At 44.5% G+C, this 24,146-nt stretch overlaps 1 protein-coding gene across 1 annotated transcript in view; it reads left to right on the top strand.

The window, feature by feature from the left end:
* Window positions 1-24,051, top strand: part of ARHGAP31 (Rho GTPase activating protein 31) — a 117,795-nt gene extending 93,744 nt beyond the window's left edge. Inside the window, exons 10-12 of the mRNA XM_007106240.4 lie at window positions 1,992-2,567; window positions 9,250-9,524; window positions 12,708-24,051. Coding sequence (XP_007106302.2) covers window positions 1,992-2,567; window positions 9,250-9,524; window positions 12,708-15,146 — 3,290 coding nt within the window. The 3' untranslated portion in view covers window positions 15,147-24,051. The remainder of the gene's footprint in view (window positions 1-1,991; window positions 2,568-9,249; window positions 9,525-12,707) is intronic.
* Window positions 24,052-24,146: the final 95 nt, after the last annotated feature.

Raw genomic sequence — 24,146 nt, 5'->3', positions numbered from 1 at the left:
GGAACTCAAGGGGCGCACACAGCCCTTGCAGTGACCTCCCCTACACCACGAGGCCTCTTTCTCCAGTCTGTCTCCCCACAGCGGGAGACAGCAGCCTCCTTGCATTCAATCCTGAGCCAGGTAAAAGGTCAACACCTGAAAACTAAGGCAGAAGAGGCTCCCCCTGAGGCAAAAAGAAGAGTTTAGAATCTAGGTGTTTCCATGGGCATTAGCTTCATTGTGTTTGTCAAGTCATGATTTTGAGTTGGTAGAGTCATTCATTCCTTCATTCATCAATAAACACTGACAGGTGCCAGCCTGGCACGTAGCTGGTCATTGCTGGTTGGAGCAGATGTACGTACAGTTGCATGCCAGGTGACACCCATCACCAAAGTGGCACCTCACCATCTTAGCTCTAACAGCTCCAGCCTTAAGGGCTGACTTGCCTGTAGCGCTTGTTTCTGTTTTTGTTAAGCATCCAACAAGCACTGCTACAACTGGCAAGACATAGGGCTTCCCTAGCAGCAGACTGTTTAAACTCCCCCATGATTGTACCATGACTTTCGAATCCCTTTAATACAAGATATGTTGCTCTTTGATAAATGAGGCAGCCTGAAACAAAACAAAATCTTTAGAACAACTTTCAAAAAATAATACTAAACTTGTAAAATATTCAATGAGATCTTTTTAAGCTGGCTCAATCCTTTTAGCATTTTCTCACCTTTATATTCATCAATTTGCTTGGTTTTGAAACCTCTTGGGGGCAGTTCTTGCCCAGTTTGGCAGGATTTAATATTTCAAAAGCTAAAAAACGAAACAATGAGAGGGGTGGGATAGGGAGGGTGGGAGGGAGGGAGACGCAAGAGGGAAGAGATATGGGAACATATGTATATGTATAACTGATTCACTTTGTTGTAAAGGAGACGCAAGAGGGAAGAGATATGGGAACATATGTATATGTATAACTGATTCACGTTGTTGTAAAGGAGAAACTAACACACTATTGTAAAACAGTTATACTCCAATAAAGATGTTAAAAAAAATAAATAAAAAAAATAAAATAAATTAGCAATCAACTTAAAAAAAAAAAAAAAAAAAAAACGAAACAAAAAAAACACCAAAAGCTAGGTCACCACTTCCTTGGCATTGGGCAGGTTATCTAACCTCTCAAGTCTCGGTTTCCTCATGTGTTAAGGGAGATAATTACACTTCTACAGAGTGGTTCCTAAGAATTTTAAACCTAATGTTACCTAAGATGTAGCACTTAGTGCCTAGTTGGGAATTATTTTCCAGATCCCTGGCAATTCAGTTGTTGTCTCCCAGCTTATTTATTTCACACACAGATTTTTTCTCTTCTTTGCCTTCACTTATAAGTCAGTCAGGAACTCACTCCTCACAACTGTGCTTTCTAACATTTAGTTAATTTACATTTCTAGTTTCTCATCCTCTGAATCAGCAGGAGGAAGCCTGGGAAAAGGCGAAAAGGTCTAGCTGAGAACAGCATTTGTTTCCTTGCTGGGAAATCAAACCCCTGTTTGGGTCCATCTGCCAGAGAAGACTTAAAACAATAAGTTTTAAAGTTTTAAAATGAAACAAGATTCTGTTATTTTGGCCTTTTTATCTTCATTCCGAGCAAACATCATTCTGGCATCTCCCATCTTCTTTTTATTTTTTCATGATCTACATTTAACGCTTGGTGGATGACTGCTCTGTTTAGCAATTTCAGCAGTGTCTTTCTTTTGGAAACTGCTCTACCTGCAAAGTTTAAAACAGATACATATGATACAACAAAATGGTTCTATCAGGGCATTATGACAAGATTCTGTGCACATAAGGAGATGTTTCCTTTGTCAACCAAATGTTATGTACCTGTCTTTATTAGGATAGCTATGCCCTTATTATCATGCTATGCCTTTCCAATATTCAAGTATTGTGTGCCTGCCCTTACTGGAAGGCTGCTCGGTGATGTGTGTGCTCAGGCTGCTGACCATGTTTGTTTGCTTTTTCACTAGGGAAAGAAACCAAAGGAAATTTCAATCGAACAGTCACCACTGGTGGATTTTTCATTCCAGCAGCGAAAATGCACTCGACTAGCACTGGCAGCTCATGTGACCTCAGCAAGCAAGAGGGCGAATGGGGCCCGGAGGGGATGCCGGCGGGGGCCGAGGGGGGCTTTGACGTGAGCAGTGACCGAAGCCAGCTGCAGGGCGCTCAGGCCCGGGCCCCACCTGAGCAGCTGAAGGTGTTCCGACCCATCGAGGATCCTGAGAGCGAGCAAACAGCCCCGAAGATGCTGGGTATGTTCTACACCTCAAACGACAGCCCCAGCAAATCTGTCTTTACCAGCAGCCTCTTCCAGATGGAGCCCTCTCCCCGTCACCAGCGCAAGGCCCTGAACATCTCCAAGCCCTTTGCTGTGTCCGTGCCACTCCGTGTGTCAGCCGTCATCAGCACCAACAGCACCCCATGCAGAACCCCCCCAAAGGAGCTACAGTCTCTTTCCAGCCTGGAAGAGTTTTCTTTCCAGGGCTCAGAGATTGGAGATTGGCCTGAAGAGGAGAAGCCACTGGGAGTTGAGAATTCTACAGGTAAAGCAAGGGAGAAGGTCTCTTTCCATTGCAAGAGGGGAAAAACCAGACTTAAACAGAGTTTGCAAGGCAATGTAGTGAAGTGGTTAAGACTGCGGGCTCTGGAGCCAGACTGCCTGGTACAAGTATAGGCTTAGCCATTTTGCTGTACAATCTTCAGCAAGTTAACATAACCACTCCATGCTTCAGCTTCTTGATCTGTACAATAGGGATAATGTTAATATTAAGTTGTGAATATTAAATTAGTTAATAGATGTAAAGCTATCAGAACAGGGTCTAATACACAGTAAGTACTCAGTAAATGTAAGGCAGGAGGGAAAGCTCACGGAATAGAATGCAGAGCTGGAACTGGGGATTCAACTCTTCCGGACACAATCCTCCCATCCCACATTTCTACCTCACATCTGCAGAGAATATGGCTAGCGGCCCTAGCGGTGAGAAAGAGCATCCTCCTCCCAATTTCCTTTTAAAAAAAACACAGGGAGGACTCTGTGTTTGGGCCTGCTTGGGTCACATGCCCAGCCTTGGACCAGTCACTGTTGCCAGACTAATAGGATTCTAAGATTGGCCAAGCGAGAGTCCCTGGGCCGTCTCTGGAGTGAGAACCAACAACCAGCTGTGAGCCACACAAAAGGGAAGTAATGAGAACCTCAGAGGAAAGGATGGCTGAGAGACAAACCAATAAATGCTCATTGTGGTTTAAGAATATTTCTATTTCAATTAATATTAGCTAAACCCACGCACCTATAGTCACCTAATCTACGACAAAGGAGGCAAGAATATACAATGGAGAAAGACAGTCTCTTCGATAAGTGGTGCTGGGAAAACTAGACAGCTACATGTAAAAAAGAATGAAATTAGAACACACCCTAATACCATACACAAAAATAAAAATATAAGCTAGCTTTTTCTGATCACCTATCATGGTGTCAGGCACTGTCCTAAGTGTTCTACATGTATTATTGCATTTCTTCTCACCACAACTCCACGAGGTATAGGTAGTTACCATTATCCCCGTTTGCTTAGAGAGGAATCTGTTAACTTGCCCGAGGACTCATAGCAAGGAAGTGTAAAAGCCAGGATTTTAATCCAGATTTTTAAAAATCCATGCTTTTAAGCATTCTGCCATGATCCCTCACGTGTTTGCTATGGGCTGTAGAGTTAAAACGATTGTTAAGATGCCATCCCTTCCCCCAGCCAGCTCACAAACTAGGAAAGGAAACTGAAACTCTGCACCCACCTGCAGCACAGGGTCAGCTTGTGGAAGTAGCCTAACACCCTCCTTGGGCTTTTTTTTTTTTTTTAATTGAAGTATAGTTGATTTACAATGTTAATTTCTGCTGTACAGCAAAGTGATTCAGTTATATATATACACACATTCTTTTTTTATACTCTTTTCCATTTGGTTTATCATAGGAAATTGAATATAGTTCTCTGTGCTATATAGTAGGACCTTGTTGTTATCCATCCTATATATCATAGCTTACATCTACTAAACCTAAGCTCCCGCTCCATCCCTCCCCCAACCCCTCCCCCTTGGCCACCCCAAGTCTGTTCTCTGTGTCTGTGAGTCTGTTTCTGTTTTGTAGATAAGTTCATTTGTGTCATATTTTAGATTCCACATATAAGTGATATCATATGGTATTTGTCTTTCTCTTTCTGACTTACTTAGTATGATAATCTCTAGTTGCATCCATGTTGCTGCAAATGGCATTATTTTGTGTTTTTTTTTTTATGGCCGAGTAGATTCCATTGTATATATGTACCACATCTTCTTTATCCATTCATCTGTCGATGGACATTTAGGTTGTTTCCATGTCTTGGCTATTGTAAATAGTGCTGCTATGAATGTAGGGGTGTGTGTATCTTTTTGAATTAGAGTTTTGTCTGGATATGTGCTCCTTTGGGCTTTTTGAATGAGGGAGAGCATAAGTACCCAAAGTATCATGAAAGGGGTGTTCAGAAAGGACTTCAGTGGCATCTAAAAGAAGCAGCCCTCTCAGGAGGATTCCAGGAACACTTCTCAGAAGTGGTGACATTTGGGCCTTCATAAATGGGTAGGACTTCCAAATGCAGAAAAGATGGAAAAGGGCATTATGGGCTAAGAGGTGCTGACTGTTGTGAGAAGTGTATAGATTTTGGACCCCAGCTGGGCAGATTCAGATCTGAGCTTCACCACTTTGGGGCAGTGTGACAGCTGGTTGATATCTCTGAGCCTGTTTCTCTTCTGCAAAGCAGGGATGGCTCCTATCTCAAGGGCTGGGATGAGGTCCGCATGGGAAAATATTCATGAAATGCCTGCTCAGGGTGTGGACCTCAGAAGGTGCTCAGTAAACATCAGTCCCTTTCCCCTCCCCCTTCCCTTCAGGATGGGGGCACAAGAGGAGCAAAAACATACGGGGATTAAGTGATGCCCTGTCTGGAGAATGCTCCATGGGCTGCTGTGGGTGGAACAGAGAGGGTTAGAAGAGGAAGCACAGCCTTTGAGGAAAAACGTGTTTCCAAAGGCTTTTATGTGATTGGCTGTCCTTTCCAAAAGACAGGGTCCCCAGGCCCCAAGGGGTCTTTGGCAGACAGTCTGTTACTTTTTTTTCCCCTCTCTCCTTCCTTCTCTCTGTAATTCAGAATACCCAGTCTGTATCAAATTGGTCTTGGAAAGACACTGATGGAGACTCCAGTCTGCTTCCCTGTGATTAGTGGCAGCCAGGGCAGAACAAGGGACCCTGTAGGAGGCAGCCACGTGGATCTAGGACCAATGGCCAGAGGGAGATGCCAAAAGTTTCAGTGACAGCGGAGGGCCCCTCACCTTTCTCTCTGATGGAGTTAGGTTAACGTAGGTTACTTATCTTCTTCCATAATTATTCCAAATGAAGAACTTCCTTCACCTTCCTTAATAAATTATTTTTTCTTTCTTTTGTACGGTAGCAATAGATAAAAGAAATAGAATTAAAGACAATTTTCCAGGTTACTGGTTTAAATTTTTAGTCACTCTGCTCAAACCCGTTCTACTTTTGGCCAAACTAGGCAAAATTCCAGTGCAACCCAAAAAGTAAGAGATACCAAGTAAGTATTGCATTATAACTAAAGTGTTGAAAGTTAGATTATTGATCACTTTGAATGAAAAAAAAAGGATTATTCCATTAGTCATAATAATTAATTGTCTGACTTCTACCTGATTCAAGGCTACGTCTTAGTAACCTCCATCCTCAGGTTGGGGGGCAGGGGGGGGAAAGGACCACAAACTGGATCCTTCTGAAAGGGCTGACTTAAAAGCTACAACTAACACTCTCTGGGTCCCCTTCTAGAAATGCTTATTAGAGGGAGGTCAGAGTAACCATATAAATTTAAGGAGGCCTGATCAATCAAACTCCAGCATTACCCTAAGAGATATTAGGAGTTGCCTCATTCTTCTACTGAAGAATGTACAAAAGAATTCTTTTAAATAGTTATATTTTAGTGCATCTGAAACAGGAGTCTACCTACAAAAATATGTTTTGCCTATCTCATAAACCCATGGTTCTGTTAGTTAAGGTACAGGCCAAGCTGCTGTCACATAGAGAACAAAACACAGTGGCTCAAACAAGATGGGAGTTGATTTCTATCCTGCAAACCAGAGGTAGGTGGATGCGCTCGGGGAGATGCTCTGGGGTCCCAGGTTCCTTCAGCCATCCCCAGGGGTGTTCTTCCTGCCTGTGTGGTCAAAGTGAGTGCAACAACCCCCCCCACCACATTCCTGCCTGTGGGAAGGGGGTCAGGGGAGGCGCCCAAGCAGCTTCCACTTAAGGGTGGACCCAGAGGTTGCACCCGTCACTTCCACCTCCATCCCATCTGCCAAAACTCACATGGCCATGCTGACCAAGGGAGGCTGAGAAGCATCGCTGGCTGGATGGCCAGGTACCTACCGAAACCTGAGCGGCAGGGAAGGTTCTATTTCAAAATGAGGAAGAGAATGGATACTAGGGGACGTTAGGAGTCTCTGTCTCCATGGTCACCCACTTCATGCATAAAGGATCCCATGCTGGGAACCTGACAATGCCCTTCCCTTCTGAGCTACAGAGACTCTTTTATAGCTTACAAGTATCCAGCAACCACATGTATTGGACTCCTGGGCCCTTAGAAGATAGTTTCTAGACATAGATGCTGCCTCTGTCCTGAGGAACTTACCCAGGGATGGGCACCACATACAAGTGAAAAGAAAATGGTAACCTGATGGCTTGGCACCGCACGGGTTATTACAGTGAGTGCTGCAGGAAGTGGAGGGAAGGAGAGTGTGGTCTGGGGAGGCTCCAAAAGAGGTGTTATTAGGTTAGCGTCTTGAAGACTGGGTTAGAGTCGAGCCTCAGGGAGGACCAGAGCAGGGGAGTATAAGGCCTTTCAGGGGTCGCAGGTCTGCTCAGTATCATGCAGGGGAGTGGGAGAAGAGTGGATGTGTGGCTGAGCCAGAGTGAGGAGGGCTTTGAGCAGGACAGTGAGTGATCTGAACAAGCTCACATGTCATGCAGACCCTTCCTCCACTCCTCACTTTAAGAGTCCACAGTCAATGAATGGAAGACCCTGAGCTTTACAAAAAGAGACACTGGCAAACATCCAACTAAGAGTTCTTAGTAAAATGGGAAAAAAATATTTTTTTAAAAATCACTGACGCATTACCCTTTTACCCAGAAGTTTCACTTCCAAGAATTTATTCTAAATAAATAGCTGCACAAGTACAAAATGTGTATGCATATCACGGCATTATTTGTAATAGCAAAAACAGGAAGCAATCCAAATGTCCACCTTTAGGAGATGGATTGAATAACTAAGGTGCATCACTCACAGTTAAGTCCCATGGAGTCCATAGTTTTGTGGGCCCGGCACCATTTCCTCAAACTCTTGTTCATCTGCGGGGGACGGTTTCTTTGCACACAGAAGGCATTGTATCTGAAGTGTCTGCCTTGTGTTTCTGGTTTTCTGCCTCGGGGCTTTTTCTGAAGGGAGGAACTCACCCAGCCCTTGCTCAGGAAAGCCCAGGAGTATATGGAGAGTTAACTGAGGCAGCTCTCACCCAATAGGAGATGGGAGTCAGGGGACTAATGCCCCAGCCATACACCCTTTGGTGGAATAACTATGGGGCACATTCCTCGTGGTTCTTCAGAGGGTCACCAGGGACTGAGTTCTGGTTGCTCACTGTGGTAAACACTTACTGATTTTTCCTCCATCACTGTCTCACCTCCTCACTCCTGCTTCCTGGGACCACCTTTCAAATAAGCGACCTGCTGCCAGGACCTTGGCTCAGGCTCTACTTTGAGGGGAACTCAAACTAGCCCACATCCTAAAGAACAGTTAACCTACTTATATTACTAATATGGCAAAATAAACCAGAAACTAGTAAAAATGGTTGTCCATAGGAGACAGTGGGGGTGTGGAACAGAATGGAAGCAACAGGGATGAAAGCAAAACTTTTCTGAGACCACTTTTTTATATAATTTTAACTTTTCAACTCTGTAGTTGTTTTACATATTCAAAAATTAAGTTAAATTTCAAGAAACAAGCCTGCTAAGTGATGGGCAGAGGAAAATAGCACCTTGTCAGTTCTGAAGCATTATTAGTTCTGACATCAGGATGCTACTACTGGGTCTGATTTCAAAGCCAGCACTGTGGTCAGAGGCCTTAAGTCACCAGCATAACTAGTGGCAATAAGAAGAGTTCATTCTCAACCAGTAAACTTTTCTGAGCTTCTACTGTATGTCTGACACTGTACTAAGTGCTTTGCCTCTCTAATCTACTTTATCCTCACAACAGCCCCGTAATATATTATTATATATTATTAGGCCATTGTATCAAGGTTACAAGATTCATTGAGAAACCAGCATTTGAACTCAGGTTTCTTTAATTCCAATGTAAACAATAATAATATCACTGAGGATCTGCTATGTAACAAGCACTGTGCTAAGTACTGAGTCTGTAATCCTACATTGTGGAAACAGCCTTATACAGTGAAATAGGACCTTCTTCAGGCAAGGCAGTAGGGGCCAAACATGAAGTCTGCCTCCCTCTCTAGTGTCTTGGTAGATGTTTAAGATCAGAGCTTAATCACTTTAGATGTAAAGATATATCCAAACTGATGTGCAGATCACCCCTGGGAAGAGTCACACGGGAAGCTGCAATCATAATCATAATACATCTTTGTAGTTTGGTGTAAATCACAGGTTTCTGTGACCTTAGGCAACAGGCAAAAGATTGGATTAGCGCCGGCTTTCTCAACCTCAACACTATTGACATTTTGGACTGGGTAATCCTTGTGGGGGCCGGTCTTATGCTCTGTAGCATGTTTAGAAGCATTCCTGGCTTCTACCCGCTAGATACTGGTAGCCACTCCCCCATACCCGGTTGTGAGAACCAAAAGTGTCTCCAGACGTCGCCAAATGTCCCCTGGAGAGGGGAGGAGCTAACGGTTGCCAATCGAAAACCACTGGACTAGATGATCTTCGAGGTCCCTCCCATCTCCAACAGTCTGAGACTCTGGAATCAGAGGACAGATCATTTGGTTGGAGGAAAGGGTAAAGAAATGTGAGGGAGCAGTGAGCTGGGAGAATTCCCTCCATCCATGTGACACAGAACTGGTCCAGGACAAAGACTGTGTGGGGAATGGCCTCTCTTGAATGGAGTCTCCTTTCACTGATAACTCTCATCCTCATTGCAGCATCTGTACCTAAGAAGGCAGCTCTTGAGAATATTAAGCCAGGACCAGATGAAGAGAGAGCAATGGATTGCAGCAAAGGCCTTCCCCAGGAGCCAGGCGGCCAACTGGAGAAGAAAACCTCAGAACACTCCCTAGGCTCTCAACATTCAAGTGAATTAGAGAAGAAGTTGGATGCAGAGAAGGCGGTGGAGGGTGGAGAGACTGGCCAGGTGGAATCCAGCGCTCTGCAGGAGAGCCCTGGGGCCAGAGCTGAAGCAGTGTTTCTCCATGAGATGGTAAGGTGGACTCACTGCCTGGTCCAGCCAGTAGGGTCCTCTTTTTCCCAGGGGCTCTTGGTACAGTTTAAAGTTTTTTGTTGCTGTTGTTTGTTTGAAGAACCAGTTTCTGTCAAAGGGACTTTACAGCACAGCCTTCTAATCAGGTCTGGGATTTTTTTGCAGTGAACTTGTCTTGGATCCTATGGTGATACGAAGTAACCATCCAGCTCAGATTCCCTAGGACCAGCTCAACTCTAAATATTTCTAACCTGTAGTCACTATAAACCAGTAACATGTCCTGGGAATGTAATGACATTCAATCCCGGAAGCAGCACAAAACCTGCTTCTCGTGTCCTGGTCCCAAACGTGATGACCATTCATGGGGGCCAGCTCTCTTCTTCCAGACATCCTGGATGGACAGTTGTCTATGTTTATTTGTAAAAATCTTCTGTAAGATTTTCAGGATCTACTCCTTCCTCCTATGGCTCTGGAGAACTTAAAACATGATGCCAGAGCGTACTAAACCTTTTCCACTTTTTAGAGGTGGGATTTTCCAAGGTCTTTTGCGGGGGAGATATTCTTGCTCAAGATGAAGTCGTGAGGAGGTTTTCCAGGGACATCCAGGGAGGAGTCTTGCATTTGAGAAATAGCTCTGTGACCTGGAGGAATGTGCCAAAGGGGAAAAGAAAACACTTTGCCTTTTAACTTGCTTCCAGGAACTTGGTTTCTGGGACACGCACAAAACGCTTGTGGACTGGGAGTTAGGGCAGTGCAGGCACACCACAGTGGCCTCCGGAGGGCTGAATAAGGGTTCCTATAAGGTGTGTTTGTATTTATAGAAGGAGAAGGTTGCAAAGAGTATTATGGGGATTGAATTTGGGGAGGGATCAAGTATGAATGACATTGCTTTGAGAAGCAGATGAAGTTAATGCTAGAAGGAGAACCAGGCTGGATTCATGGAAACAAGTAAAAGCGGCAATTCATTCATTCATTTAAAAACATGTATTAAACACCTATTTTGTGTCAGACACTCTGCTGAGCGCTGGGATCACTGCAGTGTACAAGATGGTCACCATCACTGTCTTCTTGGAGCTGACAGCTTAGTAGGTGAAAGGTCATTAACCAAGTCTTTTCTAGGATGATATGGAAGTATGAGTTCTGTGGGAGCATATAACAGGGGGATGCAACCTAGTCAGAGGGAGGAGGGGGGGTCACAAGGGTCAGGGAAGGCTTCTCTGAAGAATAGATATTTAGATTGAGAACTTAGCTAGGAGAAAGGGGTAGGGAGCAGAGTAGGAAGGGAGAGACTCTCGGGCAGAAAGCGTAAGATGTGCCATGAATTTGAAATGGGAAAGAGCACAAAACATTCAAGGAAGAAGAACAAGGCTGGAGAACGGGAACGTGGACTAGAGAAAGTGAGGCTCAGAGCAAAGCAGGAGCCACGTCAGGCAGGGTTGTTTGGAAGGGATTTGGAGCTTAACCTAAGGGCAAAGGAAACTCTCCTGATTTGCTCAGAATTTTATCTTTTAAAGGTCACTCTATTCTGTGAGGAGAATGGCTTGGAGAAGGGCAAGACAGGAGGCAGGGATGGCAATTAGAAGGCTAGTCTGTGGCAGACCAGGCGAGAAAAGATGGTGGCTTAGACTAGAGTGGGGGAACCGGGGATAGAAATGGAAGGCTTTCAGAGCTATTTGGAAGGTCGAGTGAATAGGACTTGGTGAAGGATTGGATAAGGAGTGAGGGAGAAGGAAGAATCAAGGACAACCCATGAGTTTCTGATCTGAGCGAAACATGCACTGTGGTCCACTTAACTGAAGTGGCAGACTGAGGGTGGAGGGGAGTTTAGATGTTCATTTATTCATTTAAATGTATTGTTTCTTAGTAAGAGATCGATAATGTAGGAGCTGCAGAGAGTAAAGAGATGCCTCTGCCCTGAAGGAGGGCACAGTCTAGTGAGCAAAATAGAAATGTACACAGATAAATGCAGTATAGTAGAATTAGATCTCAAAAACACCCCTGCCTTCTGACCAAGTAATCCTACTCCTGGAAAGTTATCAGAAGGAAATAAAAGAAAACAATGAATACACTTAAATTCACAGACCCCTTATTGAGCAATTACTCACAGTATACCAGGCATCCTTTGGCCTTGAGGAATCAAAGATGGATGAACACAATTCCTGATGGAGGAACTCACAGTCCATTGGGAAAGATAAGACAAGCATCCAATTAACTGTAATGTGAAATGACATGTGATCAGAGCCAGGGGAGAAGTGATGTCAGGTGGCATGTCAGACTTCCCAGAAGGGCCTTCCGCCCCTCAGGATAGAAATGCCTCCCCAAACTGCTTCTCCTCGGGACAGAATTAGGCCTTGAGATAAGAAACAAAAGGAACTGAAATTTGCTTCCCTGGCCCTGACCAGGCCTCCCTTCATCCCTTTCCTTTCTGCAGCTGTGGGCTTTGTGTAGGGAAAGGGAGGAGCCGAGGAGGACAAAGAGAAGCTGGACTTGAGGGGAGACCAGGACAACAAATAAGATGGAGCAGGAGGCACCCATCACAGTTAACAGTGGTTATCTGTGGGTAGTAGGAATATATCATTTTGCTGTTTTTCATCCTTCTTTCTTTTAATATGTATCAAATCTTTTTTTCCATGTGGAATATGTATTTCTTTGGTAATAAGAGGGGAAAGCTATTTTTATTTATTTGGAAAGCAGGTGTCAGGACAAGAGTTAACATTTCATTCCACTGCGAGACTCTCATTCTTGTGAGCCATCGGGTCAACCTGAGGTTATATGAGATCAGGGGTTGGTTTGTTTTATTAGGCAACAGTGCACAGGGATTAAGTGCTTATGTTCTGGGGCAGACTGAGCTGGAATTCAATCTTGGTCTGCTGCTGTGTGGCTTTGGTAAAATGTTTAATCTATTTGAACGTGGTTCTCCTCATCTCTAAAATGGGAGTAATTACAGTAGTATTTATCTTTTACGGTTCTTGGGGAAATTAAGAAAATACAGTTAATGATGTCATGGCACACGGTAAGCATGAATAAACATCCACAGTTATTACTAACGCTGTATGCTTTGTGTGCTGAGGTTAGCACTGCCAGGCAATGCTCCAGTCCCTAGACTCTCCCTGGGAAACAGTGCGGATGTCTGCGCCGAGAGAGTCTCTGGTTCTAAGTAATCAGTTTCTTGATGTTTTTCAGGATGAAGATGATCTGGCCAACGCCCTGATCTGGCCTGAGATTCAACAAGAGCTGAAAATTATTGAATCCGAGGAGGAACTCTCCTCCTTGCCACCACCTGCTCTAAAGACCGGCGCGACTCAGCCTATTCTTGAGTCTAGTCCAGGGCCTTTTGCTTCCCCGGAGCCTCCTGGGAGCCTGCCTTGTGGCTCCGCCCCAGCTCCAGCTTCCGCCCCTCTGGAGGAGTGGACTAAGGATCCAACCAATCAGAGCACACAGGGCACTTCCGCAGCAGCCAATAGAGAAAAGTCGGAGACAACCAGCATCCTCCATAGATCCGAGCCTGAAAAGGGCCAGTGCCCAGACCCCGCCAGCCTGACTCCTCTGGAAATGGTTCCATTTGAGAAGTCTTCTCCACAAGCAACAGTGGAGGTGGGGGGCCCAGGGAATCTGTCTCCTCTGCTCCTGCCTGCTCCTCCTCCTCCTCCAACTCCTTTGGAGGAGGGACCTCCAGTCCAGCTATTGAAGGGTGGCCCTGAGAGAGAAGACTCATCTGGGAACTTGAGAACAAATCCATATATAGATCAGCTGAAGTCCAAAGGCAACCCTGGGATCCCCAGTCTTTGTCAGGGAGAGGAGGCCTCTTCAGAACAAAGTGAAAAGCAAAATTCAAAGAATGCTGCTTCTGAGGGCAAAGGCTCTAGCTTTCCAAGCCCAACCAGGGAGGTTGAGATTTTCCCACAAGGAGAGGAGGATGTAGCCCACTTAGTACAGGAGCCCTCAGACTGTGATGAAGATGACACTGTGACAGACATTGCCCAGCATGGCCTGGAGATGGTGGAGCCCTGGGAGGAGCCCCAGTGGGTGACAAGTCCCCTGCACTCACCCACCCTTAAAGATGTACAAGAGGCCCAGATGCAGGGCCCCCAGGGCCACCGATTGGAGAAGAGGCTTTCCCACAGGCCCAGCCTTCGCCAGAGCCATTCTCTAGATGGCAAAACCACGGTTAAGAGCCAGTGGACTCTTGAGGGTTCCTCCTCCAGCAGCTGTGCTAATCTTGAAGCAGAGAGGAATTCCAACCCTCTGCAGCCCTTGGCACCCAGGAGCGAGATTACTGGATGGGATGAGAAAGCCATGAGGTCCTTTCAAGAGTTCTCTGGCCTGAAAAGGACAGAGGTTCCTCACAACCAGAAGGGACCAGGTGGTTTGCAGCCCAAATCAGCAGAATCCAGCCCTGTCAGTCTAGCAGAGGGAAAGGAACTGGGGACACACCTGGGGCCACACAACCCTCAAATTGAGCAAGGTAGTAATCCTGGGCCAGAAAACAGCAAGGAGAATTCACCGGGTGTGCAGGACAGCACCTCACCTGGAGAGCATCCCCCAAAGTTACAGCTGAAGAGCACGGAATGTGGGCCCCTAAAGGGGAAAAACAGGCCTTCTTCTCTCAACTTGGACTCTGCCATTCCCATCACTGACCTCTTCCGGTTTGAGAATGTGGCCTCATTTGGTCCACCTGGAATGCAGCTCTCTGAGCCAGGAGACCCAAAGATCACATGGATGACCTCATCTCAGTGTAAAGTAGACCCCTGGAGGGTTTACTCCCAGGATTCTCAGGACCTGGACATTGTTGCTCATGCCCTGACGGGCCGCCGTAACTCAGCTCCTGTGAGTGTGTCAGCTGTGAGAACCTCCTTCATGGTCAAAATGTGCCAGGCCAGGGCAGTCCCAGTCATCCCACCCAAGATTCAGTACACCCAGATCCCACAGCCCCTGCCCTCTCAGAGTTCAGAGGAGAGTGGGGCTCAGCCCCTGGACAGGAGCCAAGAGGAACCCGGCTCAACTGGTGGGACCTCTCAGAAACTTGCCAAAGATGATTCTCTCTCCTCCTTGGAAAGCCCAAAGGAAGAGAAACCAAAGCAAGATACAGGAGCCATTGAGTCCTTGCCAATGGATGCCACTGCATCTCGCATGTGCGAGGGATCCGCCCTTTCTCCAGAACCAGGGTTAGTTAACCTGCTCTCCACTCAGGATGCAGTAGTGCAATGTAGAAAGCGCACATCAGAGACAGAGCCATCTGGGGACAACCTTCTTTCTTCAAAAATAGAGCGACCATCAGGGGGTTCTAAGCCTTTCCACAGGTCAAGACCAGGAAGACCTCAGAGCCTAATCTTATTCAGTCCTCCTTTCCCCATTATGGACCACCCACCTCCCTCATCTACAGTGACAGATTCCAAGGTCCTGCTGTCCCCTATCAGAAGTCCCACCCAGACAATTTCCCCTGGCCTTCTTTGTGGGGAGTTGGCAGAAAACACATGGGTCACACCAGAAGGGGTTACACTTAGGAATAAAATGACCATCCCTAAGAATGGCCAGAGACTGGAGACCTCAACAAGCTGTTTTTACCAGCCCCAGCGGAGATCAGTGATTCTGGATGGGAGAAGTGGGAGGCAAATAGAATGACATCAGTTCACCTGCTGGTGTCTGAGAAAATGTCATGATTCATCTGGAAGTTATTACAGAGGCAACTTGCCTTTATTCCAGGCAGAGGTTATCCAAGTTTGGGCTTATTTTGGCCTCTTCTCTTTCTTCAGCCTTTTGACCATTTATTAATTAGGCCATTTGCCAGAAGAGAGGTCAAGGGAAGGACCAAGAGATGACATTTAAATAAGCCTATTTGAGCAGGCAGGGAAAAGTCAGGTTAGGGAAAAGGATGAAATGCTGGCCTCCAGTGATATTTGGGGCTTATAAGTTGCATCACTCCCCCATTGCCATTATCTAGTACTGTTGAGAGCTGGATGTGATAATGTCTTTTGAAAGAAAGAGAAATCCTTTGCCTGTGTTGGAAAATGTTGCTATTGAGGTTTGAAGGCCTCCTATTTACTTCATGCTTTTTAATGCTCTTTAAAGCATGTGTTCTTTTAGACCAGTTTTCTGATAAGCTTTGTAAAAGTGTACTATCCAGAGTAGAAGCAGGTTTGGAAATGCAAACTAACGTACACTTAGACATCCAAGTGGGTGAATATAGCCATGCTTTCCCTGGAATCCCTGCAGATCTATCCCAGATGGCTCCATATACCAGCACAGAAAATCAGAATCTATACTCAAGAGCGAACTCTGAGACTGGCACAGTCCAAGAAGACTTTCTGGCTCTGGCTTTTATTAATTTGGGACTCCAGCTGCCACGATCCTGCCCTGTGATTTATAAATCCAGTAGTCGGGCAGGGTGGAGGCTGAGCTGAGGGTTACCTCAATGAGATGTGCTAAATCTTCATTTAGTATGAGATAATGAACTGCTCTCCTTCCAATATCAGAGTTCACGAACAGATTGTCATCATAGAGAAAAGCCTCACACATAGGCAGAACTACCCTCCAAACGTTAAGTGTTTAAATCGGTGGGACTTTCGCAGAAAACACCTCTAGCTCAGTTTCACTCTCCTTCCACACTAGGCTGGGACCAGAGTACCAGAGAGGATAAGGGGGGAGCCCTAGGAGGAGCGGGAAGAACGCTTGCAGGGTGGCCATCACTCCCGCTTGGTGAGAGCTGCCCTTCTTGAAAATGTATTTCATTTTAGCCAGTGGGTACCTTCCTTCCTCCATCCCCCTCCTTTGGTCAAGAGCAGATTTGAGATACCCCTCCCCCTTCCATAATCCCCCTCGTCCAGCACCCACCCCAGGCACTCAAATTTGCTCTTCTCCTGTCTATATGCAAGCAGAAGCAATAAACCAGTCTGATTTTATTTCAGTTATTTAGAACTTCAAATGGTTCTTTCCTTTTCAGCTGGAGAGAGGAAGGAGAATTAACAGAACCTGCTGACAGATTTTTGGTGCTCTTCCAAAAAGGGCTTCACAGGAGCCCTTCTCAATGCAAAACCCATCAGGGTATCAACACTTTTCAAACCTTCTAAGACAACTATCTTGTTTGAGAAACAAAGAAAGATAGGACCTATTTTTAGCTCTATGCACCTCTTCTCAGGTTCAAGGCTGGCTGAACTCTGTCCAGAAGCTCAATCACTGCAGACATTTCTCTAAGAGCTAGCAGTACCTCTGGGCAGACCTCACAACCAAGGCTGGCAATGGGCTGGGTAGGGGCTGAACTGAAGTTACCTCCTCCAGTGAGAAACTGGAAGCTGATATCCTGCAACAGATACATATTCCTCTCTCCCTTCTTCCCTGATAAGGCTTACAGAGAGCTTTGAAATCTTGTCCTATACCTTTTAAGCCAGTGTCTGTGACAGAGAAATGGCAAGCCAGCTGACGAGTTCTGCTCAGAGGGCACTGAGCGAGCAAGGGGAGCAGTTAATAGGCCTCTGGTCAGTGGTTTTTGCATTGGGTGAGCAAGACATTGGACCAACAGCCAAGGAGACGTAAACCCATAAGAAAAGTCCTAAGGTATAGCAGTTTTCCCCTAGGCAAGAAAGGTGAAGGAATATAGTGGTGCCAGATGAGGAAAGCCGTGTTCAGGAGATTTGAAAAGTACATTTCTGCCTTATCAGAAAATGTGGCAGACAGGCTTTATGTCAATATCAGTACACTGTGGTGTCTACATTTTGATAAAGACCATGTTCCAGTTAGGATGTGAGAGAGGGAGGGAACTGCACTTTGTTTCACCATCAGAACTCTGAGCCAAGTAATGAAATATTTAAGCTATTTTATGATTATTTAAAATTTTTGTAACACTTAGAGGATATATTTTTATTTGAGGATAGACTGAGAAGCCACCATTTACATATTAACAAGTGAGTTCAACTTGAGGCACCTATGTAGATTTATTAAACGACTGCCATGTTCCTTAGACTCTGACATCTTTCATTTGTAGCATCATCTTCATAAGTGTGAGTGTGTGGATGTCATCCACATGTCATCACACACACACACAGTGTGTCTGTGACAACTGTCTGGAGAGATTCCCTACTCTGAGCTTTCCTAGCCAATCAATCCAGAAGGCCTTGGAAGCTGACTCACGTTCTTGGTCAGTGTCCTGCTGCTGAAGTATGGACCTCTCCATGATCATAAACTTCCTGTGAGCTGGGGCTAGCCTGGCACAGATGGAATTCCATTCCATGACAAGGAAAACTCATTACATTTTCCCCTTGAAATTGTTCCCCCCAAATCTCCTGAGATTACCTATTTGGTCATCCACTTGGGACTGAAAAATGAACCCCCTGAGAATAGCTGGATGGAAATAAGACTGCCTGCTTCCATCTAGGGGAAGGAGAGAAGAGGTGCTGCTATTTATAGGAGATCTACATGGTGCCCTAGAAAGGGCTACAGAAACAAATTCTCAAAAGGCACCTTCAAATAAACTATGAGTCATCAAAATGGGGGTGGCTGATTTTAAATGCTGAATTTAAAGTGAAATGCATGCATATTCTATTGTTTCCTTCAGTGTTAATGGTTGCCTAAGAAGATAATAACCTATATTTATTGGCAAAATGGCCCTCCCAGGCCAACCTTTTTTTTTCTTTTTTGCCAAAATGTAGCAGGTAGAGGGAATTAAGTTTTTATTCTCTGCTTCAAATGGCATATGAAGGGTCCTGATCAAAAACCCCATTAAGACACTGTTAGCCTAATCTAAGCCCTAAAATTCAAAATATTGGCCAAGGCAAAATTCTGAGTTCTGGGGAGATTAAAAATGTAAGCATCATCATCCTCAACAGACAATATTTATCAAGAGCTTAGTAATATTGCACTGGGTACCTCAGAACTCTGAAATTCTTGATGAGTCTAATGAAAAAGGGGAGAGGGATGGTAGCAAATGAAACAGCCTATTAGCAACCAGGAGCAAGATCTAGAACCATTAAGTTACCAAATGAAAGCAGCAGGGGAAAACAGGTAGCAACTTAGCATCTTTTAATATCATTGCTAATAGTGTTCAAGTTACCTACTGACTTCAATCAAATTAAACACAATTACAAATCCAGTAGAAGGTACCAGGAAGACATTCAGGTGTTGAGAATTTTGCTTTAATCACTTAAAAACTTAGAGAGTGGTAACTAAGAATAAATAGTTCTGAGGTTTTGCATGGTCTTAATTAGTTTGGCTGTGAAGTCCTGTTGCATCTCAGCAAATGAGCCAGGTAACATCAGGGTTCCATACTCCTTGAGAGGGGGTTTTAGACACTTCCATCATCACAAAACGGGTTAACTCCTGTTGATGATGAAGTCATAGGTCCAAGATAAATTGTTACTTTCATGTCTAATGTTTAGCACATGATAATCACATTTGCCTAAAGTTGGGTGGGTCAGTCGATGGTCTACACAGGCCCTGTGTTCTGCCTGAAGAGCTACTGGGAAACCTTAAGATTCATTTGTCTGGGATTGGAATGGGAGAGGTTCAGGGTAGGTCCAATTCCCACCAGGATTGATTAGGACTACATTCTACCGTGGCCTGTCCTATCTGATGACAACATGAATCTTGGGGTTAAATGTTGCCAAGAGTATGATTTCAGGCATTTCCAGCAGGAAGGTCAGTTCAAAATGTGGAATGACAGAGCATGTGTCCTCCTTTGTCAACACCTTTCCTAGCAAAGTTAGACGAGCAGAGAGAGCAAGCACCTTTCCAAGCATGGAGAGGAATGGGAGATGGTAGAAGGGTGAGTGCCTCAGATCAGGGTAAGTCCAGAGAGTATAAAATTGGGGCCACCACTGATCAGCCGGCACACAGTAGATCATTTAGTAGCGCCGAAGTTCATGAGCAATGCAGGGATCACTTCTGTGAGGATGGAGGAGGATGTAGTTACATATAAGAAACCTATGAAATACAGAGCCATGTGTTTTACTGGATGAATCACAATGCTTTGCATTAACTTAATGCCATAGTACTTCCTGGCTTATAATTCTGTAAGGTAAAGCACTTTCTCAAAGGAGTCTATTAGAAAGCCACATGATTTCAGCTGTTTGTTGAGCTTGACAAATATGTTTCCAAAGATATAATCAAAATGTTTTTCTATTGATTAAAAAAGCATAAATATTAAACCTATCCTTAGAGACATTTAAGTGTAATTAAAACAGATTGTTATGCTTTAAAAATGTACTCTAATAAATGATATAAAACATAATGCTCATGATGGCACTATGAACTAGAGGACATGGGATCAGTAAAATCAATAATAGGAAAAGTGGACTTTATGCATTCAGGCTCATTGTTCTACTTTGTTCTGTTTGATGTCATTTTTTATTACTTCAAGGTCTGGTCTCCTCACAGCACAAGTCCTGATCGTTTGCTTCAGCAAAATTTTCTTGCTTTGTTATTTTACATCTTAATAATTGTCAAATATTTGCAACTTCACTCTCTTACTGTTGTAATCATACATGTCACCCAAGATACCCAGTATAAATCAATGGATGTTGTCATGAAAAATGAGAAGGAAAAAAAGCTATTACTTCTCAAAACTCCACAGCTTAAGGAGTTATGTGGGTCTACCTGCAAAGATGTGAACTCAATTTTTCTATTTCTTGAATTAGTCAGGGAGGACTATTTTTTTCAGTGATTTTTGTTAATGGTGCTCTGAGGGAAAAAAAGCAAAAGTTTGCTATCCTGGCATATATTATCACAGAAGGGGGTTGGGGGAGGGGAGAGAGGCACTCAATGAGTTGAAATGACAGGCCCTTAAAGAAACAATCATACAGCCTAGGCTCACAACTTGGTGATATTTGCAGTGAAAAATATTGTTGCCAAGGGTATTAAAATTCTAGCATTTCGGCAATATTCTGTTTAGAACTTTACACCACTCAGGCCTGCTCTTGTTCCTTCACTGCTGCCATAAATGCCTTTTATCCTATATACTCCCAGATCCCCACACTCCTGTTTCTCTGAGTGAGCCTACCACCCTTCCCTGCTGCCAAACTGGGAACACACATTTCCCCTCACTCCTAATCTTTCCTCCAGTTGCTCTAGAGTCCTTCTCTCCTTGAATCTCTTCACCCGTTGCCTCCACTTCTTAGACTTCAGTAAAACTTGACACTCACCTGAGGACACTTCTTTCCCTGACCATTTCTCACACATTACACAGACTACAAGAAGCCCAGAAATTTTATCCAGTTTCCCACTCCTGCTTCTGCACCATTTCTTCCCATCTCATGCAAAAATCTCATTACTGAAATGTATGGCATCCAGCTATTTTACCTTTTCTGTTCTTTGTGGCCATGATGTAGTCCATGTGCCAGATTTCCCAGTTTTCGGCACCAGACTCCCTGTTTCCTCTCTACCTCCTGTCCCATCATCATCCTGGATGACTTCAACGTTCCTGAGGAAAACTCATCCTACACCCTTGCCACAATTGCTTACAGCTTTTGCCTCTACTGAATTTTGACCATCTGCTTCCAGGGTTACACATCAGGCTGTTTCATAACCCAGAACTCTATGATCCTGAACTCCCATATTCTTCTCAGAACTCCTATCTTTGCTCCTTTATTCCTTCCACTTGCTCAAGATCACTAATGCCTGACCCAGCCCTGCTCTTTCTGATGGCCAGTACCCCCACCAGACTTCATTCTTCTTCCCTAGCCTTTCCAGACCCCAAGGTGCATCATCTCAGCCATTCTCATAACTCCCTTGGCTACTAGTCCTTCAGCTATACCTGCTTGACAAACCTCCAAACCAGGACCAGGACTCTTACTACCCATCTTACTACCCTTTTACTGTGTCTATTGAGTTAGACTACAGAAAATCGTAAAACCATGATGAAAGCCTTTGTAAATTTATGGTTTACCACCTCAGTAGTGGCCTCATTCCCAAAACTCACAAAGGCTATTCCCCCTCCCAGATGGACCACTCCTTCGAAAACATAATTACTTCTTACTTCACAAGTTTATGCTATCAGATACACTGCCACTTCCCTTATTCATGTGTGTCCCTAAACTCCTAACTCAGGAGAAGCGCTACTCCAAACAGCTCCTTCCCAATTCACTACTCTAACCAACTGCAACCCAAGCTCCACCCTCACTGCTTCATGAAACTTCTCTTGCTAAAGTTACCAGTGGTCTCACAATCAAATCCAACAGTCAATTCTTAGTCTCTTGACTTACCTTTTATATTTGACACTGTAATCATTCCTTTCTTGAAACTCTAATTCACCTCATCTCTTGGACTTCCATGTCCTTAGTCTTGTTCATTTGAAAGCTTCCTCTTCCTCTGCCCTTAAATGTTGTTATTCATGAGAATTCTGTCCTTCCTTTTTCACTGTACATACTTTCCCTACATTATCTTATTCATGTCCGTGGCTTTTTCTATCACACAGTGGTGACACCCCACCCCCACTTTTCCCATTTTCTCTTACATGGACTTTTTAAATAGTTGGCTAATTGGTCTCCATGCTTTAAGTCTCATATCCCCCCATTCTCCAAACCTATCCTATATATTGCTGCCAAAGTTATCTAATACAGGATAGTGGTTCTCATCAAAATCCCCTGGAGAGTGTGTTCAAACAGACCTAGGTATTCATCCAGAGTTTCTGACTGTTAGGTTTGGGTTAGGGCTTGAAAATTCCCATTTCTAACAAGTTCCCAGTTAGGTGATGCCGATGCTGCTGGTCCAAAAATTACACTTCCAGAACCCTTGACCTGAGAACTCTTTGGGTCATCGTTAAGTCCTCGGCTTAAAATCTCTCATTAGATAGCTTCTGTCTACAAAAGTCCCCAGCCTTCTGTCCACTTAAGAATTACCTGAAGTGCCTGTGAAAAGTATGTATTACTGGGCTTCACCCTCAAGATTCTGACTTAGTAGATCTGTTGCAGTGCCCAAGGATCACTCCTTTGACAATCTGTGACCTACAAGATAATAAAAATCCAAACCACTTAATGTGGAACTCGAGTCCCTCTGTAATCTATTCCTTGCCTAGCTCTTTAGCATTATTGAACTATTAGTTAAAAACTTAGTGCAAATCTATGCGAGTTTTTGCCTATTCTGTTCACACTGCATGAGCCCGCCCTCCCTCCCTCTCTCATCTCTATGGTAAACTAGTGCTGCTTCAAAATGCATCATGTGTGTTACTGACGCAGTGAGGCATTCCCTGACACTGCAGCTTCCCAGCAAAGTTGATCATTTTTCTGCATTAATTCTGTCTCTTGCATATACTTCCTTGACTGAGCACATCTGTGTTACAATTACTGATTTACTTTTTTGCCTTCTAGTAAATGCACTCTGAACATGAGTATCTCTGGTACTCAGCAGTATCTAGCACATAGTAATTGCTCAGTAAATAGAAATGAGAGGGGTGGTGTGGAGGTAATTGATAGGAAGGGGAGGGAAAGCAGCTTAGGGAATAAAACATGGAATCAGAGTAAACAGGATATTGAGGAACGTTTCCATCATGCTAATAATGCCTGTGAACTACCCTCCTCTACTCTGACACATTTACTCACCTTAAGCCACCCAGACAACTGGTCAAGCATCTTCTTTCCTTTTCCAGTATCCCAAGTTCACCTAACTGATCTTTTGCTATACCATTTTTTCTGCACACCATTTCCCAATATTTAACAATTACAAAAAAAGGCCATTCTTTAATGGGCATGCATCTCCCCCATCACTAAACAAAGATGGTGTCCTTTATATCACATGATCCCTAAGTAATAGGATACACAGGTAACTAGTAATTCTTCTCTCCCCCATCTGAATGTGGCACCTAAAAATGTCAGCTAAAATGGGTAGAAGCATGATGAACTGAAGGGTTTTATCTCCCTGACGCTGTCATATCTGGAAGGAGAAGGGGGGCATTTTGCAATTCCTTTAGTCAAAATTAATTTTTATTTATTATATTCACTCATTTGTTTGGCCAGGTTGGCATCTGGTCCTCCTGTGCTACTTCTTTAGAATATGGCCAAGACAGGTCAAACCAGAAGGGGGAATCATGTCAGCTTTCAAGACTAGTCTATTATCTCTAATAATAGACTAGTCTATTATTAGCCCAGTTATCTGGGCTACTTCTCAATGACAGAACCAATCTGGGGCCATCGTGATGAGACATCTTTATGCCCAGGCCACCCATTTTGCTCTTAGCTGTCAAGTAATCTCACCAAAATATTAGTCAAAAGAAGCATATCTTCAAGACCCTAAGGAAAGAATATTGAGATGGCAGCTTTCCCACCTTCCCCCACTCAAGAACCACCATATTTAGGCTGAACCCCTTTACAAAAACAACCAACACACTGGTTACCTTGTTATTTTTTCCAATGTACCAAAATTATTCCCACCTGAGGGCACTCACTTTGCTGTTACTGTAACATGGAATTCTCCTCAGTCTTGCTTCATCTGATCTTTGCTCAAAAATCATCTCCTCGGGCTTCCCCGGTGGTGCAGTGGTTGGGAGTCTGCCCGCTGATGCAGGGGACACGGGTTCGTGCCCCGGTCCGGGAGGATCCCACATGCCGTGAAGCGGCTAGGCCCGTGAGCCATGGCCGCTGGGCCTGCGCGTAGAATATTGAGATGGCAGCTTTCCCACCTTCCCCCACTCAAGAACCACCA

This window comes from Physeter macrocephalus, chromosome 1 (assembly GCF_002837175.3).
Source record: "Physeter macrocephalus isolate SW-GA chromosome 1, ASM283717v5, whole genome shotgun sequence".
Classification (NCBI taxonomy): domain Eukaryota; kingdom Metazoa; phylum Chordata; class Mammalia; order Artiodactyla; family Physeteridae; genus Physeter; species Physeter macrocephalus.
This window is presented reverse-complemented; position numbering and strand designations above follow the sequence as displayed.